Below are 19,695 nucleotides of genomic sequence, written 5' to 3' on the forward strand. Positions count from 1 at the left end.
AACAACAAATACTAAAAACAGAATAAAATAAATATTTCTTTGCAATCTCGAGGTTCTCATCCAATCACCGAAGTTAAGCAACGTCGGGCGGGGTCAGTACTTAAATGGGTGACCGTTTTTATAGATAATGGTACGGAACCCTTCCTGTGCGAGTCCGACTCGCACTTGGCCGCTTTTTTTGTTATCACCCGCTTTTTTTGTTATCATCCGCTAGATCATAGGAATGTATAATTTGAGTGTAATCCTACAATTATGATCATATAGGTACGTCGAATTTGTTACATTGATGTATTCCGGTGTGCCCCCACTGGGTATAGATTGGAATAAGCATTACATATAAATTGGTTTCAGTAGGTACCTACCTAATATAGTTTTATATAAGGTATTCATTATCCACAGGTCGTAGCATTTATACCTCAATGACTCACCTTTCGTATGTGCGAATAAATGAATATAACTATCTATAGGTCCTAGGACGTCGCGTCGCCAGCTTGGATGCTTCGCGTCTCATGGGTATTATACCTACTTTCATCAGTCGAATGAGCGAACTCCATATGAGTAGGTGGAAACTGACAAACGTGTATTAAATGCCCAGTTAAATGCTTAACCCTTGTGACAAGCGAAGTAACTAAGATTCAATATTTTTTGAGCTGATATCAATGTTAATAATCGTGAAGTTATATTTCGTTGTGTTAAGATTGAATACTAATTTAAATGGACAGGCCTTTATAATATAAAATTAAATGTGAACGCTAAAATAGTTATTTTTAGTTACAAACATGTGTGGAAATTGGATGTGTTTCGTGATATTAGGTGAGTGAAAAATCTTAGCAGAAGTGATGAAGTAAGCAAGCAATGTAGATGTTCTTATATCTATGTGATATATAAATATCACATTCAAAGTACCTATCTTCCTAAGGTCCGGCCATTCAAAAAAAGGCCAAAATTTGCCATTGAGGTTGAACCAATAGTGTAGGAAATATCGTTTTGTTTTAAAATTGAACGAACTAAAACGAATGCAACTCTGTTCTAAATAAACATGGTTTAAATTTCATCGAACTTAATAAGTATTATGTTAACGGCACTAATTATGGGACATTTATGTGAAAATTTGGAGTACCCATTTTTGATATTTTGACACCTGCTCTACCGCTTTATGCGTTAAAAGTTGAATGTCCTATTCGTCTTTTATATTTTATATGTATTTAATGAAAGCTGCTGCAATTGGTTTCAATAATATCAATAAATTAAAACTATGTTTTTTTGCTCCAGTCATGGTATGTATGGCGCCATTAATTTTCAAATTTAAACTAACAAATATCAATGAAAAGGTAAACTTAAGCAGCTCTTTGGCTCTTGTTTATGGTAAAATGTTGCCAGCGTTTAAAAACTGATGGTAATTTAATTACTTATTTTACAGGATTTGTCTATACCATCCCATTGCTGGGGGCCTACCGCGAAAACCGAAATTCGCAAATTGCGGGGGTCTTTCTCTCATTAAGACGTATTTAGAGTGACAGAGAAAAATGCCCGCAATTGAAGAACTTCGATTTTCGCGGTTATAATCCAAGGGGGATACCGCGAACACCGAAATTCGCAAATTGCGGGGATCTTTCTCTTTTACTCTCGCTGAGACGTAATTTTCGCGGTTATAGTACAGGTGCCAATCCCATCAAAGGGGCGTTTACTATATAGGTAGGAGTTTGTACTAATTTTGTATTAAACTATAGAGCGATTTAACAGATTGGGGTAATCGAAACCACTAAGTAAAAAATAAATAAACATCCAAGTTACACCCAGGCTATCACCATTGCAGTTTGTCACTGACATATTCGCTAGCGTGTGTGCAACTTACTTTCTATGCATCTCACTCGTACTCGCATATTAGTGCGAGCTATATATATACATATATATACTGGGTGTGGCCTGTAACACGAGCAATAAATTTAACTGTAGGCTGTACTCCTTACACTTACCAACATTTGATCAGCGATTTTTAAAAATTATGAATTATTTAGAGTTCCTTTTTTCATACAAATTAAATATTACCTTCAATGTAGGCTGTCATTAGTGTAATTGACGTTGATTTTCACGCTTTAAATATAACAAAATTCGCAATACATTGCGTCTTAGAATAAACTTTAAAGTGTTCTAAAAATCAAAATAAAAGTTGCTGAACACACGTTGGTCAGTTTGAGGAGTACAGCCTACAGTTTACTTTTTTGCTCCTGTTACAGGGTACACCCGGTATGAAATAAGTTACTCAGACATTAGCCAATATGTCAGTTTGACACTGGGTGTTATCGTGGTAATGCTAGATTGTGTCATTATTTATTTATTTATTTAAACTTTATTGCACACATAAAGAAAAATGTACAAATGGCGAACTTAATGCCAAAAGGCATTCTCTACCAGTCAACCATTGGGTCAAACAGACACTCACGAAGACGCGTGCCTTGATTAGTAATGTCATGTTAAATAAGGTTTGATTTGACAAATCTGAGTGCCTACCGCGAACACCGAAGTTAGTAAATTGCGGGCATCTTCCTCTTTCAGTCTATTTACGCCTTACTTGGAGTAAAGTAGAAAGATGCCCGCAATTTGCGAACTTCGGTGTACGCGGTAGGCCCTCTGCGCGTCATCATGGATGACACGTACTATTTATACGGCTACAAAATTCCTACTGAGCAATTTGCAAAAACAGAACAACAGAAGGTTTGTAAAATAATCTTTACATTTAAACCTAACTAACCAAAACCTAAAGGTCTCATTTTGAAGTCTGGTTTACGACAAAAATAGACTTTTTATAAGGTCATTGCATCTGTCAGTGCACCGGGCCAATGTTATTCCAGACGCTTTTCGAGGATGGCGAGTCTAGAGCCACAGAATACATAATAGTACTACCGTACAGAAATGACACTTCCCACAAAACCGAAGTTTGACAACGAACCACCAACTTGGTTTGGTGGTAACTACTGGGAATTCGACTTATAATGAAACGAATAACTAATTAACTTATAATTAATTCGACGTTTAATTAATTAATTATTAGAGTTGGCAAAACTGGGTTATCCCCACTATAGTTACCACCAAGTTGTTACCAGTGGTAACTACTGGGAATTTTTTTCCTACCTTTTACCACTGGTAACTACTGGGAAAAAAAAACCCAGTAGTTACCACCAAACCAAATTGGTGGTAACTAGTGGGAATAACCCAGTTTTGCCAACTCTAATAATTGCTCGTAGAGTCAGACCAAGATAAGTTGGCAGCGATTTTGACAGCCCAGATAGTGCTAGTGTTATTTTAAACGTCAAAATTCTATGAAATTATGACGTTTACTTAACACAGGGCAGGGTTTCACGTTTATAAAATGACGACGCCTTTTGTAAAAGGCCGAATCTTACAATTTGCCTGCGACATATACATAATAGAAAACACTCATGTGTCAGGAACAAAATGTCTACAACTTTTACTACGAAATAGTTATTTGTTTTAGAAGGGGACAAAGTTGTTGTTTAACCGCGCGTGCTAATATTGATACCCGAGCAAGCGAAAGATTCCAAAATTTAACTACGAGCGTAGCGAGTGGTTCGAGAAGTGGAATCTTGAGCGTTGCGTGGGTTTTAAGGCACGAGGGTTAAACAAACTTTTCCTCCGAGTGAAACACAAAAATTTTCACCACACCACCACAAGGAAACTACTAACTATGAAATACCAAAAAATTCAAATGAAATCAAATCCAAATAAATAAATAATAATAATAAATATTATAGGACATTATTACACAAATTGACTAAGTCCCACAGTAAGCTCAATAAGGCTTGTGTTGAGGGTACTTAGACAACGATATATATAATATATAATTTTTTTATAAATACTTAAATACATAGAAAACACCCATGACTCAGGAACAAATATCCATGCTCATCACACGAATACATTTTTATTGTTTTATTGTTTTATTTTCAGCAGCATACATAAGCATTACAGTATTGTACCAAAGTGCTTACATACTAGTCATTTAAAAACATTCAATAAACAATTTTACACCGGAAATTACATGCCCTTACCAGGATTTGAACCCGGGACCATCAGCTTCGTAGGCAGGGTCACTACCCACTAGGCCAAACCGATCGTCTTCTTAAATGAATGTAATAAAAAATAGTCATTCAAAATCATCATTTAAAAGTCAATTCTATATTTGTATCTGATTACTTTGCCCCACATGTGGATAAAATGCCACTTTCTCATTCGTTTTTGAACAATCAAGAAGGCCTTTACCAGTTGGTGTGGTGAAAAAAAAATCCTGTCTCATAAATATCGACGAATTATGGAACAGCAGATTTTATTCGCGAATTCTCCATAGTAAAAGTTGTTCATGTTAAGGTACATATTCACCCCTCGGACATATCAGAATCACCCCATCACCGTGTATAATAGGAAGATATCGGTTTTATAGAAGTTGTTTGCGACGAGCGCTCGCATATCAATGAACAATAACAAATATAACAAGATATTCAAGATTCAAGATATGTTGCAAATTCAAGGTAAACCCCGTTATACCAAAACTGACCAAAAATCAACTTTATGTCTTTTGAAATAATTGTCATTTAACAATGTGACGTGCGTGTGTGTGATGAGCGAAACTAGAAAAGTCAGAGTTGGTATACATTTTATTGGCACTTGTGTCGTTTTGGATGTGACGTATGGAAATATACCGGTTGGTCCGTTTTCCTTGTTTTATAGGCGGGGATCTCACATACTATGTGTTATGGGAAAAACACAAATAAATTTAATCACTGTTTATATGTACAGACGCCATCAGATATTTCGAAGCAGCCAAGGTGTCCAAGTATTTCTGAGCAAGACTAAATTTCAATAAATTCTGCACTAAGTATCGCAGGCGGGGACGAACAGAGGGTTACTTATAGTCATTTTGGTTGTTGGTCTCCGCCTGCGATACTTACCATCAACAACAATATTCTTGTGGGGCTTGTTTTCCTCTTTTTTAAAGTGCAGTCAGGTTTTTTTTTTTTTATAATAATTAATTTTCTTACTTATAACTTTTTAGTTACCTTAAAAAAATCCTATGACACTCCCGTGATCAAGACGAATCTAACGATACCTCATACATCAAAATCCATCAAGCCGTTTAGGCTACAGGAGGCCATAAAGAAACAGACATACATACATACATACACTCGAAAAACATTACCCTATGCAATCTAAGGGGACTGCATCATATCTTTACAGATCTCGTCATCGTAACCTACAGCAGCCCTGATCGGTTATACCACGACTACCACACCAGCCATGACAAGAACCCCTGGAGTGGGGACTTGAGCCCAGGCTGGCAGTACGATTGGTTCGGACAAACGACTCCTCGGCCCACCAGGCGGAGGACTACAACTGCAAGAATTGTGACTGAGAGGTAGTAGGGCTTTTTCATCTGGTTCCTACCCCTTGATCTGGTCACATCTGGTCTACCAAAGGAGTGAACTGAGACCACGGCCATGCCATGTTTACATCGACGTGGCACTCTGTGTCAGCCAGTGGGAATGTTTAGCCGCGGGACTTCACGTAAAACTTGGCGACTCTAAGGAAGACTTATGCTAGACTGGGCCGGGGCCAGGCCGGAGCTTCCAGCGCTTCATTTTCTATGAAAAGCATCACGTGATCACCGATCGCCCGTCTTAGAAAAGTCAAACGTCTCATGGCTCCTCTACACGATGGCCAGCGCAGGCCAGTCCAAGGGACGGAATTATGCGTTAGAGGGAGTAAGTGATATTGCTATCCACCGCATAGCTGCGTCCCTTAGACTGGCCTACGCTGGGACATCGTGTAGAGGAGCCCTCAGTTAGGGCTCGGGCCGGTCTAGCGCGAGTCATCCTTAACCTATTACCGTGTTCAAAGTATGTAGTATAGTAGAAATACCCAGGTTTTAACCATTAAAGGGTATATATATATATATATATATATATATATATATAGTCCTCCTCATCGTTTTCGATGACGGCGACCCCAAATAAACACATTATGGACGTTGTCTAGCATGAGCCCTAATGTGGCTGGCCAGGCCGAACTTGCTCTTAAATACTCTATTGCACGCGTGACAATAAAGTTGGCCAGCTGCGTTGAACGTGTACACGTAGGAGGGCTTAGGTCTCTCTTTCCGTAACTGGCGTTTCATGTCTAGGCTAGTAAGGCTAGTAAGGTCTAGGCTAGCCTAAAGGGTATAAATAGAATAAGTAAACTAAAAAGTTCACCTAAGGACGGATTTTTGCCGCAGGCTCCGCTCATTGTAAGTGGTTCTTTTATTTAAGTGAAAGAACAATACAATTTATACCATCCATAAAACTCGCCAAACAGCAACGATTGATGGTTATACCTACGCTGATTTGTTATGCTTACAACCTTACCTATTTATCTACTTAGAACTAACAATTTAACGCTTGTTTATCAACACTTGTAAAGCGACAAAGTCACATTTTTCATGCATTCTTATCTTTGACTACATTTCTAAAGGTACCTTGAGGAGTTCCACGTGGAATCATCTTGGAAATTCCAGCTTACAATGTACACAAAATCCAATCTCAACACAAGTATAGTTCAGGCTCAAGTTTTGAAGTTTCATTTCAGTATTCCGACCACAACGCTACTTCCTCCACCTGTCATCAGAGACATCGAAACAAGACTGGGAGAACGCCAGACAACTGGCTCCCCCACTCCGAGTCCCAGACCTATAACTTTAATACAAGATGAAATACCGTCTCTCTTGAAAGAACCAAAGCCTCAAACTCTTATAGAATCTGGCGCAAACCGTGATAATTTTCAAAGTTTAGGAGCAGTCGAGAATTCTGATATCAAACTTGTAAAAGAAGAAATAGCTATATCAAATAAGGATGGTGAAAAACCAGTTTTCATTCCTGCTGATAATAATCCTAATAGTTTCGGAATAGCAGTAGTACATGATAATTCTGAAGCTAAAGTCAAACAAGAAACGTCTCTACCAAATAACGCCAAACCTCAAGACAGCGCTGAACCTGTTCAAATTGCACCTATAAGTACTATAGATGCCGCTGACAATACAGCCAAACCTGTCCAAGCAGATACAAATGAAAGCAACAAGCCCGTTACAGTACAAGTAGATGATGATATTTATGAACACCATATTGCATCGATAGATGCAGCTTTAGCTGCTGTTCTAGGAACTGATAATGGGAAAGATACAACAGCACCATTGTTGGATGAGAAGGCGAGTTTGTGGCATGTTGCTATTTATAAGAAGAAGGCATTGACTGAACAGTACAGTTATATATGCGGAGGATCGTTGATCAAGGCCAATATGGTTATTTCAGGTGGGTTTCATGATGTTTCCTGATAGATAGGTATTCTTAGTTAAACTGTTTATTATACAAAAAAACATAACGGGTGATGGCAAAAAAAATGAGAGTGATTTTCTGTAGACTTATAAACAAAACTGTCTACATAAACAAAAATGCTGTTAATAAAGTTGTTGCTAGTTCTTTTGAGATTCTTCAATTTCATATTTTTTTATTTTTTCAAACATTTGTTAGATTGGAGTCGAAACAAGAAACTGCGAAAAAGTGTTGTACATTTTAAAAATTCTAACTTAAAGGTGGGAAAAGGGACACACAGTGGGTCATTGTAGTACAGAAAATGTACCAGTTTCTACTATATAATATAATTCTTGCATCCTTGACTATAAATCGCAAAAGTGGTAGTGGCTGGCCAGCGAAGATAATAACCAAGGCAAGCCTGAATTGACTCCAAAGCACTTTTAATTATATGAATTCTTTAAGTGTTGCCAATCGTATATTTGTCGATCATTAAAAAAGATAGGTCTGGAATGCTACTAGAAAATAAGAGCCCCGGAATACACTGATCAGCAAAAATCGACCATAATGGTCTCAGTGTCGCTAGATGACTCGAAATTGCAAAGGGAAATCATTCAGTTTGGATGATGAAAGTTAATTTCCTTTTAGCAAAACTTATATACCTGGAAATGGTTATATATAATAATTCTACAATACCAGGAAATATCTAATACATGTATTATGGACAAGTTTGAGCAGACATACATTACAATTCTAGGACTCTGATAACATACCTACCATATGTATGTAAGTAAGTTCGAAATCCCTCAAACCTTCCACAATGTCGGCAATGTCTTGATAGTTTTTTTGGCTGTGAGTAGTTGAGTGTCTAAAAATAATTGGAGAGCTGAAAATTGTGCCCAACTAATAAAAATGTCTAAGACTTGTGTTCCTAAAATTGACAAAAACGGTGTCCAAAGGTCTTATTCGAACTTTATATCTAAACTACATCAAAAAGCTGACCACGGGCCCTATTCTAACATCCATTAATGTTATTGTAAATAATTATCATGTATAAAATATATTGCCTAATAATAACAAAGTATCGTAAAAAGTTTTATGAGTATTTTTTCACAGCTCTGAAATAATTCTAATTTTTTTGTTATCACCCGTTATACATATTACACAAAAAACCGGACAAGTGCGAGTCGAACTCGCCCACTGAGGGTTCCGTACTTTTTAGTATTTGTTGTTATAGCGGTAACAGAAATATATCATCTATGAAAATTTCAACTGTCTAACTATCACGGTTCATGAGATACAGCCTGGTGACAGACGGGTAGACGGACAGCGGACAGCGGGTCAAAATCAATCAGTAGCTCTTAAGGCTTGTTCGGATCGAACTACGTTAGTAATCTGTTAGTAACGCCAAGACGAGCAAAGCGAAGCGCAAGGGCACTACCTACTTAACTTTTCTCGAAGCCCTTCGTCTTATTTGAACCCTCATAACTTGGGTTTGGATTATACCAGATAAACAAAATTCTCGGGATATAATGTCAATAGTGGACTTATTAAGGCCGTCCCCTATCTGAATGACCTCGCGCGTTCCAACTCCCTCGACCCCCTTCCTCGTTCTTCACATTTACATGATTTATATATCGGCGTTGGTTTGATCCATACATTGAGGTGCAAAATTTCATGGAAACATTATGTATGGATTCTTTCATAAACTTCGTAATGTTTTAGCGGGGCACTGCTTCTGGTCTCCTGTGTGGCAGGCGCTGCCGAGGACGCTGTTCCGTGTCGCAGCCGGCAAGCTGTATCCCGGCTACGACGACCCGAGAGACACGACTGCACAGTATTCTGAGGTACGGACTCAAGCAATTATGAACTCCGTAATGTTGCAGCGGCGCACTGCTTCTGATCTCCCTAGTGGCAGGCGTTGCCGGCGATGCAGTTCCGTGTCGGACCGGCCTGAGAGACACTACTATTACTACTGGCCATAGCGTCTATTTCAGACGATCTATAGTGCAATGTCCGCAAAACATCTTTTTTGGTGACTGAAAAGACCGATGCGAGAGCGGTATACTCTGCCACAGAGCTGGCAAGGGAAATTCGCGACGGACTGTGACGTTTCGCTACGGTGCCTTTTTTCCCTTTTGTCTGCTAGTGCCGCAAACCAGGCCTCGTCGCAGAACTTGCGACCATCTCCAACGCACTTGCGCGCACACACACACACACACACACACACACACACACACACACACACACACACACACACACACACACACACACACACACACACACACACACACACACAGAGACACACAGCCACAGTATTCTGAGGTATGAACTCGCAAGCAATTAAACCCTGACCGCGGTAACTTTGCACGAACTTGGCAGTAAGTCATATCCCTAAAACCTCCACGCTTGGCACTTATCGTGGTCTGTTTCTATGCCCTCGGGACCATCGGGCTAGACTTTCAATTATTCTTTCTTATAAGAATTTAAATGAGTACCGTAAAATGGGGTGAGTAGGGAAAAAACCAACATTCAAACCTCGATAAAAAAATATTTTTACATGTATTGAGACGTTGATTTTTAGACATCAAAAATAGTCCGGCCGCGTGACCTTAAGTGTTGTAATAATTATCTGTCCTTTAATTTAATTTCATAATTTTCAAGATAAGCATAACTTAGTGCGAAATCCCACCTCATCCCGTAGTTGGGGTTCTACAAATATTTAGCCCAAGAATAGAACTACTAAATTCAAATAATAGTCCAACCTAAACGAAGATATTTGAGTTAATGTTTATATTTATTTATTCAAATTTTGATTCCGGCAACAAGGCTTATATTACAAATACCTTACAGACTAACATATATATACATTTTATAAAATTACAATAACTGAACACTATTTAGGCGACAAAATGGCGTGGCTCCTTAGAATCGCCTGCCCTTGTGTCGGATTTTTGTCCATAATTAGGAGCATTTGTACTACCAAAGTCATAAAGTACTACTCATAAGTTGTATAGTAAGTACATAAAACTTATGACATCTCAATCATCTCATGTACCATAGTATAAGTCGTGTATAACTCATATAATAATAAGCAAACTGTAATATTGTGAACTACCTATTTTGCTACACTCTTTCCAGGGGCCATGTATCTAGTACTGGTAGGCAAATAAAGTTTCTATCTATCTATCTACAGTTGAGTGCTTTTACAGTACTAATTATTTTATATTTACAGATTAGAAACATATCAATATCAGACATGGACGATCCGTGCAAGCAGCCGGACCTGGCGTTCATGAACCTGGTGACGCCCTTCAAGTACACCAGCACTGTGAAGCCAGTGTGCTTCAGCCAGAACTGGGGCTTGGAAACACGGCAGCTCAGGGAAGGAAATACTGGAACGGTTAGTGGAGCCGGACACACGTTGGGCTCATGCACGGACTACACCTAATGAGTACAATGGCAAAGTCAATTTCTATTTTAATTTCAATGTTTATTTGCAACCAAGTAGATACAGTAAAGACAAATGCAACAACGCTAGGTACATACATAACTACCAGTACCCGGATAGGGCTTAAAGTGCCAATTACATCCACACTCGCTATCGCCCGATCGTAGCTCGCTTATGACGGACCGTCGCCAAGAGTACACAGGGCGCCCGGAGCCACGGCTTCCATCCGGCGTTTTCCAACCGAAAGCGACGGTAGCATTATTCGTTTCCCTCTTCGAATAGAATGTCCTATCAACGACGACTGTTGGCCGAATGACCAAGCCGAATGAATGAACAAGTGACTACTCGCTACTCGGCTAACTTGGCCGTTTTACTCTCTCGGCCGAGTGACATTTCTTGTCTCGCCAAGGTACTCGTTAGGCATTAAGATGGTACTGTGAAGGTCGGAATGGAAACCTTCACGTCTCGTGGTAGATAACTGGCAATCATTATTTGAATTCAGAACTATCGCCCTGCTGAAGGAATAAAGATCTGCAGGCGATTTCATTCTAAAAGTTGCAAGCATCTGAGTTAGTCGATACTGCTGTATTTCGTTTATGAATATAAAAAGATTATCGAATAAAATAAGAAATCTACCTGGAGCGTTTACATTCCCCACCTCAGCTAGACCGTATGTCTTTTACAGTACACTCCATTGCTCTTTAAATAGGCCAATGAGTTGCACGCAACTTGCATTGCAAGTATTGCAACGCACTGTTTATAAACCTATCTAAATATAAAATACTGTGGTAAGTGGGTGGTTGATACGATGTAAGTCTAAAATCAATATTGCAGGTAGCAAGCTGGGCTGCACCAGACAACGGTGGATGCCTACCTCGACGACACAGCTGGCTGGCTCTTCCATTCGTTAAGAACGATGTGTGTGAGTACGAGGGGTTGTACAAAACTACAGGAAATAACAGAATCTGCGCTGGCGAGATAAATAGTAAGTGAGCTTTAGAAATAGCAGATTATTAACCAAGGGCTGTAAGGCACTCATTTATGCTGAGGTTTGTTTCATTGCTTTTCATTTCGAATACAAGGAAAGTAAAGTACATGGTTTTTTTAGAATATGACTAATTATATTTTTTACAGTACATATGGTATTACTTTACCGCACTAGTGCGATAATTAGATTAATTAGCGCATTACGTAATTATATCATATCGAAAATTTAAAGGGTCATATGTACTGTAAAACATTGTACGATACATGTGCGAATAGGTAATTCGCAACTCGTGTCGAATTAAAACACTCCCTTCGGTCGCGAATTTCCTATTTTTCACACTTGTATCGTAATGTACTATTATAACATTTCTTGAGGGTACTTCCAATTACCCATTTAGGTACAAGTATCATTATTAATGAAATGAAAAGTTAAATATCCGAATGGAAATTGTATAACAAATCCATTTAAAAACAAATTTCAATTGCTTATTGTAATAAAAAAATCGTAATATGGTCGTGTGTGGAAACGTATCACTTTCTGCACACTTTTTAGAACCACAATGACCAGAGGGTCATTGCTCTGTATTTGCTCTGAAAGAGTTCAGAGCAGGGATCGGAACCGGTTTTTTACAAAAACATCGAAATAACCATATATTTCGGTTTATTTTATACTCAAAATGTACTTAGGACTCAGTTGTGTTTTTAGATAACGACTTCGTATTATTAGATTGCCCGATTAGGAATGAAATAATTAACAAAGAACGAAAAAAATACCGTTTTCGTTCCCATACAAAAAATACCGGTTTCCGATCCCTGGTTCAGAGCATGAGAAATGTTTTTTTTTTCCGTGTGATTTATCAGTGCTATTTTATACACAACTTCGGATTTTTCAACTGAACAATGAGTGAAGTCGTGTGTCGTGTTTTTTATGGCTGATTTCATAGCTGGCAATAGCCTTCGGCTTTCCTAATGTCTTTCTTAGTGGATAATGCGGTGGTGGCCGAGTGGATATGACGTCCGACTTTCAATCCGGAGGTCGTGGGTTCAAATCCTGGCTCGTACCAATGAGTTTTTCGGAACTTATGTACGAAATATCATTTGATATTTACCACTAGCTTTTCGGTGAAGGAAAACATCGTGAGGAAACCTGCATACATCTGCGAAGAAATTCAAAGGTGTATGTGAAGTCCCCAATCCGCATTGGGCTAGCGTGGGGACTATAGCCCGAGCCCTCTCGCGCATGAGAGGAGGCCTGTGCCCAGCAGTGGGACGTATATAGGCTGAATTATTAATGCCATTCCGCGAAAATCGAAACTTCGTTATCTGCCTCTCTTCTTTCTCTCTCATTCGGGAGATACGAGACGCAGAATTACGAAATGTTGACTTTCGCTGTAGGCATTCACCCTTCGCCCATATTATGGCAATCCCTTCGCAAAGATAGTAAATTGTCCTTAACCTTTTTTTGAAATGACCTAATGATTCCTTTAACCTTTTCGCCACCGTTGGCTTGATATAAAGTCAGTACATTTCCTGCCCCACACGCCACGACTTCATATCAAGTCGTGGTTTGTATACGTGCAACTTTTGACGTGGCGTTGATGACACTTTATTACTTCATTGACGTGGCGGCGAAAAACGATTGTTTGGGACGGTGTTAAAAACAGTGCAAATCCTTTTCAGGCACAAGTCCATGCGCTATTGACAGCGGTAACGGCCTGGTATTTTACTATGACAAGATCCCATACCTCCGTGGAGTCGCCACCGACCTGCCCGTCCATCCCGAATGTGCTAGATTTTACACCCGCAGTTTCGCCACCATAATGGACCGTAAATCAATTATAAGAAAATACTTGAAGGGCATTACTGATGTTTATAATTTGGAAGAGTGTGAGAACTTGTACAAAAATCCGACGACTGAGAATAATCAGAAGAACGAAACGGACAATAGGTTTGGAGATGGATTCGTGCAGGTACGTTACGGACCCTGTTTTCTTTGGCTCCTTTTGGGTTTAGCTCCTTCGTGCGTCAGGGTGTAGTGAGTAAAGTTTTCAGCGGTGGCACCATGGTTCCATTTATATCACTTGTCAATATGCCCGTCACTTTCGCTCTTACATACTTGTTAGAACGTGACAGACGTGGTGACAAATGATAAAGAGCCGAACATCTTAGCCCTACAGTGCTCCCAAGGATGAATCCTTGTAAGCTATGTAGGGTCGACAACTACTTACATAGTGACAATGGTGTCCAACGGCAACTCCAGTTGCAGGTGGCAGTGGCTGCTTAAAATTATGCGGGTCACACACTTGTTTGCCACCTGCAGTGCCATTGGATAACTGTAACTAGCTTAAATCTAAAATAGGCCCTTGAGACATTGTACCAAGGGTGCTGGCGGCATTTCTTCGTTGTATCACAATACTGATACGATACGTTGTGCGATCGGTCACCAGAGGGCCTACCGCGAACCACGTTGGGCGTGATGCCTCCCTGTCACACTTGCTTGCGAATTTACAAGTGCGACAGAGAGGCAACTCGTCGAACGTGGTTCGCGGTAGGCCCTCAGTGACGTCAACCAGATGTTTCGCGATTTCTGCAAAAAACTTCTGCATGCTGAGACCTCATCAAGGACCTTGAGTTTCAACACCAAATGGAGTGCCATTTGCATTGACTTTATATTTAATTTATTTTGTTCTAAAGGTTGCACCACCTGAGGAAGACGGCAACACGTTCACCGCGCAAGGTATAGGCTCGTCGCCGGTGCCGACGCTGCCGGGCACCAGCGCCCCCTCGTTCCAGTGGCACGTCGGGATCTACAGCAAGCGCTGGGCGCCGTACATGCAGATCTGCGGAGGATCGCTTGTCAAACGCGATTTCGTTATATCAGGTAAATTGCGCATGGACCTCTCTTCGCCAATTGTCCCGGTCCAGAGCTAATTTCATCCAGAAGTGACCCGCAATCTATACCAACTGTCATCCACCTAACGGACGTCAGGCACTGCTTTCATCCCAAAGCGGTCACATTTCCGTCAATATTTTCATCAACCTGCCACCACTCTGTCTAGCAATATGTCCCGCCCAACAAAATTTTAGTTTGGTAATGACGTATCCCACGCCTTGCATCTTGGATTGGCGTCGGATCTCGACATTCCTCACTCTTTCTTAAAGTTTGATACCGAGCACTGTGCTACAGTTAAGGTAATTAAAAGTTTGCTGAGATGAGAGTCGTGACATGAACGGAAAACTTGTGACATCAACATCTGCTGCTCCTTATTTTTTGTATCAGACCAGCGTCTCGGACGTGGTCCTCTTGTTTGCCTACTATCGAATTATTGACTATATCAGTGGCGCGTTGGTGTGTGCAGAAAAGGCCAGATAATGCACGAAGATACATATTAAAGCTTTGCAATAATCAAATCCACTCGTGGTGATTTAAGGATGACTCCGGCAAGACCGGGCCGGGGCCAGGCTGGAGCTTCCGGCGCTTCGTTTTCTATGGAAAGCACCACGTGATCACCGATCAGCCGTCATGTCGTGCCGTGGCTCGTCAGATCATCATTTATAGACCGTGAGCCAGGAACAATTTCCATGACCAATCGCCTCCCGGCTGAAAACTCGTGTAGTGGTTAACGGCTAGGTATGATGAACCCTCGTTGGTGGGTTGAGGAATGGCAGCCACCGAAACACTTAAAACAAAAAAAAGTCATCGCCTCCTGTTTGATACTTTGTCAAATGATAGTTCAGATGCAGTTGTTACTTAAAAAAATCGTCAGCCGGTTATATCGCGGTGGTAAGAACATCAGCTGGTCGCATGAACATGTAAAAAATAAGCGTTATACCTTTTATGATAGCAATAACAAATCATGAATATTTGCATGTAGCATTTCATCAGGCGTAAACGCCTGAAAAGCCACCAACGGATTACGCACATAAAGTGGTAGGCGCATATTTTTTACATGTTCATTTTACAGCTGACGGTCATTCCACCGCGATAGAACCGGCTGACGGTTTTTTTAAGTTTAAAACAGCATCTAAACTATCATCGGACAAAGTATGAGCCGGGAGGCGATGACTGACGAAATATGCTCCTGGCCCGCGGTCTATTATGGAAAGCCTCTGATATTGATTGTTACAGCGGCCCACTGCTTTTGGGACGACGTGGGCGGCCAGCAGCCGGCGAGCCAGTTCGCGGTGGCCGGCGGGAAGTTGTTCCGCCCGTGGAACAACACGCAAGATACTTACGCGCAACATTCTGATGTAAGAATCAGGGGCGTAGCTACCGCCGTATCTGCCGTATCAATTATACGGGGCCCCCGGGCCACGGGGGCCCCCAACGTGCGTTTTTGTGAGAAATCTTTACCCTTCCTAAGGCCCCCCAAACAAATTTTTATACGGGGCCCCGCCAAGGCACGCTACGCCACTGGTAAGAATGGATCCAAAAACCGGCGCCGGAGTCATACTCGCTTTCCACCCAATCACACCTTTTTGTACATATTTTTATTTTCCTTAAGATCGACTCACGACCTTTTGACTTTTCTTATTGGTTTTTCTGTAATCTATGGGCAAATAACTATTTTTATTTTCAATATTTTAGGCCTAGTTGTTTTTTAAGCCCCGACTAATTTACCTCCCAAAATGGCCGCCCAAACTAAGTAAGTTAGCAGTGATTTTGATAGCCCGGATGGTGCAAGTGTTATTTTTGAGGTGTAATAAAAATATCTAAAATATTAGAACGCTTAACACTCGCACCGCCTGGGCTGTCTAAATCGCTGCCAACTTGGTCTAAATCTAATTATAAGGGTTCCGTTTTAAAACTCTTCATGATATTGTTGGGATATTACTGAATTGATGATGAAAACGAATACTTGTATCTTTTAACTTTATTCGTTTGTTACAAACATAATAACAACCAATTTACAAAAAATATTCCAAGACGTCTTCACTATAACTTGTCCGTACTCGGACTGGCCGCTTGACACTGCTTGCTCGCCTTTTTATAACAATTCAAAATGGCGGGAACCAGTGACAAGTAAGAGTCAATTAATATTCTTTTTTTAAACTTGTCATAAATAAAAGTAAGAATAATCAAAACATAAGCTATTTTATACATCCTTACAATATTCTGTACGCAGGTATCAGAAATTATCCTTCCCGTGCGCTTCCGCGGAGGCGCCACCAGCTTCCAGGACGACATAGCGGTGATCCGGATGTCCACCGCCTTCACGTACGCTCCCGGCGTGCAGTCTGTGTGCGTGAATTTTGACAAGGAGTTCGATATGAAACAGCTGCAACCAGGCAATATCGGAACAGTAAGCGTTTTGTTCCCAAGAATACTAATTGTGACATTATCTATGAAAAGGGACCTTATTGTCGTTGACGGTTACGCCATTATCAACGATGCTCCCATATTATAAACAACGCCGCGCTACGCAGTGCGGCGTAAGCGCCTTCGACAATAAGGTCCCTTTTCATAGATAATGTCACCTATTATTTTAGTAGTCTAGTAACCGGAAACATTTGTAGTTTTACATGTATGTAAAATGTATAAAATTGTTGGTGCAATAAAGAATATTTACTTTACTTTACTACTACTTTAAGTAGTAGTACTGATAATTCCGCTACTCGATGCTAGATGTCGACTTCGAAGATGATAATTGTTTTGGTACCAAAACTGATGTATGAAGTGAGCACTCTACGTTACTTATTTCTCCATGCCGGAACTCTATTTTCAACTCCTACGCTTACTCTGGTTATAATATTAGCGGAAAATCATTGAGCATTAGACTTTTTGTTTGCCGCGACATCTATTATCAAGTAGCAGTACTGAGAGTTCCGCTACTTGGCGCAAGATGTAGACTACGAAAAAAATTGTACTCTTGGTAGCAAAACCGTTGTATGGAGTGAGCGCTCTTGTTCTTCTTAATTCTCTTTGGCCCAACGTAACCTTTCAGAAACACAGTTATGCTCACGAAACATTTAAGTGGCAATTTGATCCACCCGGCCGCCAGCTACTTTCCATCGGGAGCCGGCGTCGGCCCCGATGACACTTGCAAGGGACGTTTTCTGTTTCACGAAATGCTAGAACATCATTAACATTATATGACATGTAAAAATATTTTGTCTCTAACGGCCAAAAATGTTTAATATTTATATGCATTTGAACAATTTTTTTTAGATTTCAACGAAGATGAGTCATTCAATATACCAGGAACAACCAAAAGCATAGAAACACAACCTTTTGCCAATTAATATTCGTTTAACCGGTTAACTTAAGTTTTGTTTACTACAGATTCTTGGTTGGGGCCTGACGAAAGCTAACGGCACTCCATCACAGCGCCTCACGTACCTGGAGCTCCCGTACATTGACGTAGACGAGTGCTTCGTTGAGTCCGAGCCCACTTTCCTCAAGTTCATCACTAGCGACAAGATCTGCGCGGGAGATACTGTCACTGGTAAAACACAATTCCTAATTTGAGGAGTGACTTTAAAGCGCTAATTACATCCATACTTCCCGATTTCGGACCCGAAATCAGTCCCGATAATCGTTTTCGTTTTACGGAATATCAGCACATCGAAATCTGGTCTGATATCAGGCCTGATAAAGTGTGGATGTAATTGGCACTTTAGAGATATAATGAAAATGGACCGGACGTTGTTGATTTTATGACGGAAGAGGCACTCAGTATAAAAGCGTTCACAAAACGCTGAGATTCGTCCGAATTTAATAAATTAGTATGGAGCCTAATACAAGACTACGCGAACATCGAGCTAAGTTAAGCAGAGGAGCGGAAGGCCTGAGCGTGGGACATGAGGGAGTGCCATCGTCCTCGACAATAATAAAGATTTTGCACATCCTCATTCTTCTTTTTAGTGCCTACTATTTATTGTCATGGATCCTATGAATTTGAACCTCATATAAACCACGGGCATGGTACCAATGTGGTGGAGGGGGTACCGGAACCCTACTCGGACTATGCCATGATAGTTTTTGTGAGTAAACAAATTCAACGTTCTTTAGGTGCCACCAATCCCATGAGTTTGTGCCGCATAGTTTTATAATTATCGAGTTTAATGTGGAATACTGACCTGAATGCCCAGCGTTATATCAAGAGTAAAAACTCCAGCAGTTCAAATGAGTAAATTACTCCGAATCTTTGTTCCAGGCAAGGCACTCTGCCGCGGCGACAGCGGCGGCGGCTTCGTGCTCTACTCCTCCGAGATCCCTTACCTCCACGGCGTCGCCTCCACCGCCGCCGGGAACGAGAACCTTTGCAACGCCTTCACTCACGCCGCGTTCACAAGCCTCTACGCACACCGCGCTTTTCTTAGAGACAACATACGGGATATAGACAAGGAATGTGTTAAACCAGAGACTACAACACAGCCGACACAAAGAGTCAATGTAGAAACGGTTCTTGGGGCGGTAGGAGCTGTGGGTACGACAGGGACTCCACCGGTGTATACGAACGTGCCGTATTTCCCATACCCTAATCATTTTGTGTGCAATTGCAATTGTAAGCCTTAGCTTTTGTCTTAATAAAATGGATAGAGAGAATGTCTATTATTTTAATTTGTGGTGAAAATATATCCTATAAAGTCGGGCACATGCGTTCAACTCGCGCTCCTCTGACGGACGTCATAAGGGACGCCTCGGACATCTTAAAGCACCTCGTGCCTTAGTGTCCCTCGCGTCACACATGTTTCTTGATTAAGTCTTAAGCACTCGTTGTAAAAACTTTCCTATGGCCATAGGATATTCTGATGTTCCGAGACCATACAGATTCTGAAGGCCTACCGCGAACCACGTTCGACATGTTGCCTCTCTGTCGCACTTGTAAATTCGTATGTAAGTATGCTTAAGGTGCTTGCGTAAGGTGCTTAATTTCTAATATTTTTAGCGCCCAG

General features: G+C 40.7%; 1 protein-coding gene across 2 annotated transcripts; it reads left to right on the top strand.

The window, feature by feature from the left end:
• The first annotated feature begins 536 nt into the window (after positions 1-536).
• Positions 537-19,345, top strand: LOC133531588 (uncharacterized). Of its 2 annotated transcripts, XM_061869894.1 has the most exons (13): positions 2,348-2,483; positions 4,387-4,547; positions 5,254-5,431; positions 6,640-7,358; positions 9,084-9,205; positions 10,594-10,761; positions 11,644-11,794; positions 13,477-13,766; positions 14,491-14,677; positions 15,926-16,047; positions 16,923-17,099; positions 18,080-18,242; positions 18,954-19,345. In XM_061869894.1, the coding sequence occupies exons 2-13, from the start codon at positions 4,490-4,492 to the stop codon at positions 19,313-19,315; spliced, it is 2,697 nt and encodes an 898-aa protein (XP_061725878.1). In that variant the 5' UTR covers positions 2,348-2,483; positions 4,387-4,489; the 3' UTR covers positions 19,316-19,345. The 2 variants fall into 2 exon arrangements, with proteins under 2 accessions (XP_061725879.1, XP_061725878.1); XM_061869895.1 differs by lacking the exons at positions 2,348-2,483; positions 4,387-4,547 and adding an exon at positions 537-813.
• Positions 19,346-19,695: the final 350 nt, after the last annotated feature.

Source organism: Cydia pomonella, chromosome 25 (assembly GCF_033807575.1).
Source record: "Cydia pomonella isolate Wapato2018A chromosome 25, ilCydPomo1, whole genome shotgun sequence".
Lineage (NCBI taxonomy): Eukaryota > Metazoa > Arthropoda > Insecta > Lepidoptera > Tortricidae > Cydia > Cydia pomonella.

What these genes read in the sequence shown, in the direction of transcription:
- LOC133531588 (XM_061869894.1), top strand. Translation starts at nt 4,490, where the DNA reads ATGAACAATAACAAATATAACAAGATATTCAAGATTCAAGATATGTTG. An exon ending in CTTACGCGCAACATTCTGAT is followed by an intron (nt 16,048 to 16,922) that starts GTAAGAATCAGG and finishes TTCTGTACGCAG; the next exon opens with GTATCAGAAATTATCCTTCC. An exon ending in CGCGGGAGATACTGTCACTG is followed by an intron (nt 18,243 to 18,953) that starts GTAAAACACAAT and finishes TCTTTGTTCCAG; the next exon opens with GCAAGGCACTCTGCCGCGGC.